The following is a 6,439-nucleotide window of genomic DNA, read 5'->3' as shown; positions in this document are numbered from 1 at the left end:
TGAACCGTGGGCATTCAGAGTCCCGGGAAATTCGGCAAAAGCAGAAAGAACTAAGGTAGGAGACTCGTGTTAGCTCTCTGATGCTTTATCATTTCAATTCACTCTTTAGGAGAAGAAAGTGAGAAGGAATTAGAAAAGGATAAACCATGTCCTCCAGATTCTCTAATTGCAACATATGTGGTTTGCTCACCGATACAGAGCCACTGCTATGCCTCGTTTAAAAATAGACTGCTATAACGCAGACGTTACCTGCTTGCTGACATGGCTTCTTGTATATTACGTCAGAGGTGCTTTACAAGTAAGGTATGAGTGGACTTCCTGTGCCCTTTGAAACAGCATCACCTGGCTGAAAGGCTGGGAGTTTAGTTGCTTCTTTATTGCTTCTGATTTTCAAGTCCCGTAACTGCTCTGGAGAACAATGTTAATATGTTCTGAGCTTATTACATCTGGCACTGGTCCAAACCGGACCAAAAGAGAAGCATAAAGGAATAGTAAGGTCTGATTCAGTCCTCCAAGTCATGCATATAAAACCTGAAAGTTGGAGAGGAGCATCCTTATATAGGACCATCTATTTAAGTGCCTGGAGTAGACAGGAGGACATGGACAGAGTAGGGTGAGAGACCTGCTGCCTCTCAGAGAATCACTCCAACAAAATTTAACGGCAGGAATGAAAACCAAAGAGGACGTCTTGTTAATAGCCTTTCTTCAGGCTGTTAATCTCCTTGATTCCTAGTATGAATGTTTTACATGGTTCTTTTCCCCATCCTCCATTGTAGGAACTCCTGGGAGGAACTGTTGGAAATTACCAGATTACGAGGTGAGATGCTGAGAAATGCTGAGGCAATTCACAAGTGTTACCAAGATCTGACAGATGCTCTGGCCCACATTGAGGTAAAGAAATAGTGGGAAAATGTCATATAATGAGAACTTCATTTCTGTTTAATTTGTGGAGTATTCTTATGATTCTTACTGTGCTTACTGCTAACTTTTGAAAAAATCTCAGTAAGAAACCTCTGTGATTACTCAAAGTGTTAAAAAAAAAAAAAAATAATCCCGGGTAATCCTTAGGTGCCTGACTGGTCATCTTATGAGAACCACTGGTGAAATCAGGTGCAGCTGGAGTGGCTGATCTGTGGCACAAGCCAAGAAGACCAGGGCTTGAACTAAGTTATCTCACAGTGCAGTGCATGTAGTCATGTTGTTTGCACCCATCAGGCCTGACTAAGAAACTGTTGCCTCACTGTGGTTCTTCCTGGTACACCATTGTCACTTTATGTGTTGAAGAAACAACTGTCTTGTGAAAAAGGCGTTTGTCTGAATTGCAGTGACCATTAGCCTGGAAGGCTGTCAGGCAATTGTGTGACCTAATGCAAAAAGCTTGGTCAAAAACATTTCAGTGCCCAGTACTAGCAATAATTTCAAACGGTCCCAGTGTGAAAACTGGAGGGAGAAGTCCCAATGAAAAACTTCAGGCTTCTGTTTTATCTGAGCATCCTGAAGAATTTCACAGAGAAACCACATCCTTGCTGTAATGAGAGGTGGGGTTTCCCTAACGCAGATGTGTACAGGAGGCAGCGACCTGACGGAGTTTCCACTCTTTGCAAGACAAGAGAGCTTTGTTAGGTTACATGTGGTAGATTTTCTACTTGCTTGTGCTGGCAGAGGCTGCCTTATTCAACTGTGTTATTCCTGTTTTCTTTCCCTGTTGTGGATGGAAAATTAAACGTCATAATATTTCACTGTATAACAGCTGGAGTTTTCAGAACGTGGTGCATATTTAACTTCAACAATGAAGTCATTAATTCTGTGGCAGTGACAAGTGATAGTTCAGAAACACTCGGCAGCCCAGCTGTTGGATTATCCCCATGCTGAGTTTGGTGCAGGCAACCCTTGCACCCTTCTTGCATCACATCTTGTTAGCAAGTTTCACTACTGACTAGGAGAGCAATTCCCTATCCTTTCCTGCGTGCTCTGGCCAGATGTCTACCAGGGAAAGACATTTCTCATAGGAACAGAGTACTAGAAGATCTTGCTTAAGTCATCAGCTCCAGTGTCGTCATATGATAGGAAACTACAACGTGCATCTCTTTTTATAGCACCTTACCAAGATGCATTGTTGGTACCACAAACCAGCTTGTGATCTCTTACAGAAATGCACTCCTCCGATGGTCAGAAACGTTCTTCTAATCTCACCTAAACTGACCCGGACCAAGTTTCTAATAATTTTATTCTATCAACAGTGTTGTCCTCCAGCTGAAATGCTTTTTCTTTTTGCTTGCTGTGTTCCCAGTGCATGTCTGTGTAACAACTAAGGCCCCTCAGAACCTTTGCTGAACTAAATAAAGGTTTAAAACTCCTTCTGTGTGATGGTTTATCCATTTCTCTCATCTTTACTGCAATCTTTCTTTGCACATATGCCATTTTAACTCATCTTTCCTCAGCATGTGTAACTATATTTTTCTCTAAAGAGGATTCACAGATAGACCACCCATATCCCAAAGCATGGCCTGAAATTGTCGGTTGTTAATGCTACTTTAAGAATTCACTATATGTCACCGCAGTAGCTATTCAAGCTTGATTCCCAACTCAAAGCACGTAAGACATTCTTCTGTATTGTCTGATCAAGGAAAGACTTGACCCTTCGTCTCTCAGAGTCTGATTGGACAGCTTAATCACTAGGATACTTACAAGTGAGTTACTAGGACAGATTTTTTCAGCTTCCTTTTACCTATCATAGGTGAGTAACCCAGGATGTCCTTAACTGTGCAGTATGAGTTGCACTTCCCAAAATGTCTAAGGTGGGCTTGTAGTGTGTTTCGCTTGAAAGTAGGAAGTAACAACACTTTCTCTGATTTCTTCCTTCTAGGAGAAGTCCAAAAGTATTCCAGATGATGTTGCTAAGGACATGAGAGGTGTGCAAACCCAGCTCCGGAACCACGTGGCCCTGGAGCATGAGCTCTCTGGGAATGAGCAGCAGGTAATGAAAGACATTTGTGGTCTTTAATGTGTAGCCAAAATTCAAGTTTCCAAGACAATCATAGTAATAATATGGTATTGTGAACCAAATTATTTCAGGCTCTCTGTGATAGTCTGGAATTCTATACAGATCTTCCTTAGTCTTCTGGTTTTTTAATACATTCAAGGTTTGATGGCAATGCTAAAGTAGGTCATTTAAAATCTTACAATTAAGGGACATTTTATGATGAGTGCTGACTGTTGGAGTGGTTCATAGTGATAGTTTCGATCACTGTTTGAAGTGTATGAGTATGTCAAGCTTTATGATGTGATATTACTGCCTTGTTCAGTGTTCCAGGTGATTACAAGGGACAACCGGAATCTGTATTATGTGTAGAGAAACTGAATATTCTTTGAACACAAAATGCAGTGATTAACTACAGAGAATTATAGAAGGAATGACAGGGCAGCAGTTTGGAATTTTCAGCAAGTTTAGAGGGGTAGGAATTGGACTGTGAGAAAGAAGGGTAGGGCTCATTATACAAACGTGAAAAGTTTCAACTCATGAGATGTTGTTTAGAACGTTTCCTTGAATAGAGGAGATCTGCTTAGCTTCAGTTAAACCAATAAAGCTAGTATGAGTTTTCTCTTCATCACTTTGTTTTGTAAACGTAATGGTATGTTTAACTCAGCATGTCTTAAATTAAGGTTACTGAAGTAGTTAACCCAGTATCAATTATCAGTGGCCTTATATCTTGGCCTTGTGGCAGATGACTCTAGAAATTATCCCACCAGCTGTTTTTTACTTTCAAAGGTAAAAGAGCATTAGATACGTGCAAAGAGAATATAGGCACAGTTAATCTCTATGGTCGCTGGGGAAAAAAGGTGTGGTTAGCTATTACTTGCATTGCTTATGTAATAAATGATAGTGTAAAACGGAGAAACAAAATCTGCCTGCCCATTGGAAAAACACCGTTGTGATGAGCTGTAGCAAACACTGGGTGTCACTGTTACTCCGTAGAACTGAAATCAGGGAAGCCTTTGTTTTGCATGAGAAGTCAGGTCAGAAAATGTTGCTTGAGTTGTTTCACATACAATTAACAAGCCTTACCATATCTTTTCTGATACTAGCTGGATCTCTGTGACTCTTCTTTCATTATAGCTGCAGGAGCTGATCCACTCTGCGGATCGTGTGCTGACCTATTGCTCAAAGAAGCAGGTGGAAGACTTGAAAGCAAAGCAGCAGGCAATAGTGACCTACTGGAAGGCCCTGAAGTCTAAAGTGGAACTGCGCAAGAAACTTCTGGAACAAGCATACAAGCTGTATCAGTTTCAGGCACACGTAAGCACTTCTGCCTTCTGTCCATTGGTACACAGGGGAAAGCTGCCTTCACTGTATGTAAATCACAGGTATACTTTCAAGCTGCTAAGATTGGAGTAAAAGTCTGCAGGTGCTATCTGTGCTATTAATCAAGTATTTAAGTGCTTGGAGCTATTTAAAAATGTGTTAGAGGGTAAGGATTTTTACCTTCTGCAGGAAGGAAAGCTTGTGTCCTGCTGTGTAAGGGATAATTCGTAGCTGTCAGAAATGGTCATCACTTCGCAAGAGCAGCAGTAGTCTTTTCAAAGACTCTGCAGTTCCCACTGAGTGATAAAAATCGATGTTAGACTCCCATTTATAATGGTAAAAATTTTGGTCTCTCTCAGTTAACTTCATGGAGTGTGTTGAATACATCTCGTTGGTCTTTGCAATAGGCTCTCAAGTTGCTTATACACAGTGACGTGAATGTATCGGCATGTCAACATCTGCAAGGCACAGTAGCTTTGTCTCCAAAGAACTGTGAAAGCTGTGATTTGCCAGAAAATACTTCGTGCCTGTCAGTAGAAGGCACTTGAGCTACCCCACTGCAGATTATTGCTGCAAGTACTGCAGTACAGGTATTAAAACATCAAGGGTGACCCCTTTTATCAGGAAGGAACTTGCTAATGTAGATTTTGAAAATACCTTTCTTTGTATTCTTGAATTCTTCCAGGTATAACTTCAGGGTCAATTAAACATAAATCTGTTAGTTCACATTTTGTTTCCATGTTTGCTGGGAAACCGAGAATAGCCAGGGTGTGCTTACCTGGAAAAACCCTTCCCACAAGTTTGTCTTAAGGTTGTGAGCTGGGATCAAGACCAAAACTGAGCGTACTTGGTGCATTTGTTTTAGCATAAGAAGCTTCTGAACGTTAGACTAATCCTACCTTAAGAGTGTTCAAAGCAGAATTACTGGTCATATTTCACCCAAAAATATATTGTACAGTTAGAGATAAAGGATGCCTATGGCACTTTGAGGGTTTGGTTGGTTTGGTTTTTAACTGTTAAGAATCCATTATCTTGTACAGAACAGTTGATGTGGAAATAAAATTAATTAGCGTATGACTTCAGGACAATTAGAGTGGCTCTACTGAGCTAAGTGGAAAGTTCATTTGTGCATTGTCTTTCTGACGGCACCTATGAATGACAGTACGAACAAGGAAAGATTCTTCTATTATGTATTCTTCTAACATATGTTAGATTCTTGAAGTCTTCAGCCTGGGAGCATCGTCATCAGAAGATGGATCTTGCTGGATTTGTCTGTTAAAACATAGTCACTCAGAGTTCACTTTATTATTGATTGGTTTCATAACTTACGTCATAGATTTAGTTATTGACTTCAGACAGAAAATGTCCTGTTGGACATTTTGATGGGGGTGCTTTGTTCTTTTTTATTGCTGGAACCATAGAAAATACCTTTGGTTTGAATTTTGTCTGAAATCCGATGCATCCTGTCATCTGAATAGTGAATCTATAGCCCGTTTCTTACTCTGGCAGTGTGTTCTTTCATCTGCATCGGTAAATTTGCAAGCGATGAATACCTTAATCTATAAAGCTATCAGTGCTTAACAAAGAGCTACACAGTCACTAAGGTGCTTTCTTAACATCATAAAGCAAAATTACAAAACCAGGTGACTGTGTTCTCGGTGACGTGCCCAGATGAGATTAAGCCTCAGGCATCTCCCTGTCCCTTTGATGTCAGTCTGCTGACAAAAAGTATTCCTGATCCTCTCAATTTTCACCTCCTTTCCTGACAATAATTCCTGAAGAAGAGAAGGTTCCACAGATTTAGTAAGCTTGTCTTTCTGCCCAGATGATAGACAAAAGAAGGGTTAGACAGCCACATCTAGTGACTGTAAGAGTCTAAGCGTGTCTAGGGGAGTGTAGAGCAGCTTTGCTGCGGAACATCACCCAGATTGCCGAGCACTGAGGCAGCTTTGCTCCCATTCCTCTCTTCAGCTGTGACAACTGGTCCACAAACTTAATGGTGCTGTCACAGGTCAGGGCTGGGCTGACCACTAGACAAAGGACAGAAGCTCTCTGTTAACACCTCTCCCTTTCCAGAGTGGATGAGGAAAGGGATAAGGGAGAGGGACTTACAGATTGGAAAAGAAAACTAAAACT

General features: G+C 41.0%; 1 protein-coding gene across 1 annotated transcript in view; it reads left to right on the top strand.

The window, feature by feature from the left end:
* LOC104501719 (spectrin beta chain, non-erythrocytic 5-like) overlaps window positions 1-4,297 on the top strand; it is a gene marked incomplete at both ends in the record, with an annotated part of 21,034 nt that extends 16,737 nt beyond the window's left edge. The window contains 2 exons of the mRNA XM_010145573.1: window positions 2,867-2,977; window positions 4,118-4,297. Coding sequence (XP_010143875.1) covers window positions 2,867-2,977; window positions 4,118-4,297 — 291 coding nt within the window. The remainder of the gene's footprint in view (window positions 1-2,866; window positions 2,978-4,117) is intronic.
* Between the last annotated feature and the right edge of the window lie 2,142 nt (window positions 4,298-6,439).

Source organism: Buceros rhinoceros, unplaced genomic scaffold (assembly GCF_000710305.1).
Source record: "Buceros rhinoceros silvestris isolate BGI_N320 unplaced genomic scaffold, ASM71030v1 scaffold40011, whole genome shotgun sequence".
NCBI lineage: Eukaryota > Metazoa > Chordata > Aves > Bucerotiformes > Bucerotidae > Buceros > Buceros rhinoceros.
Note: the sequence above shows the minus strand (reverse complement) of the source record. Positions and strands in the feature narration are given on the sequence as shown.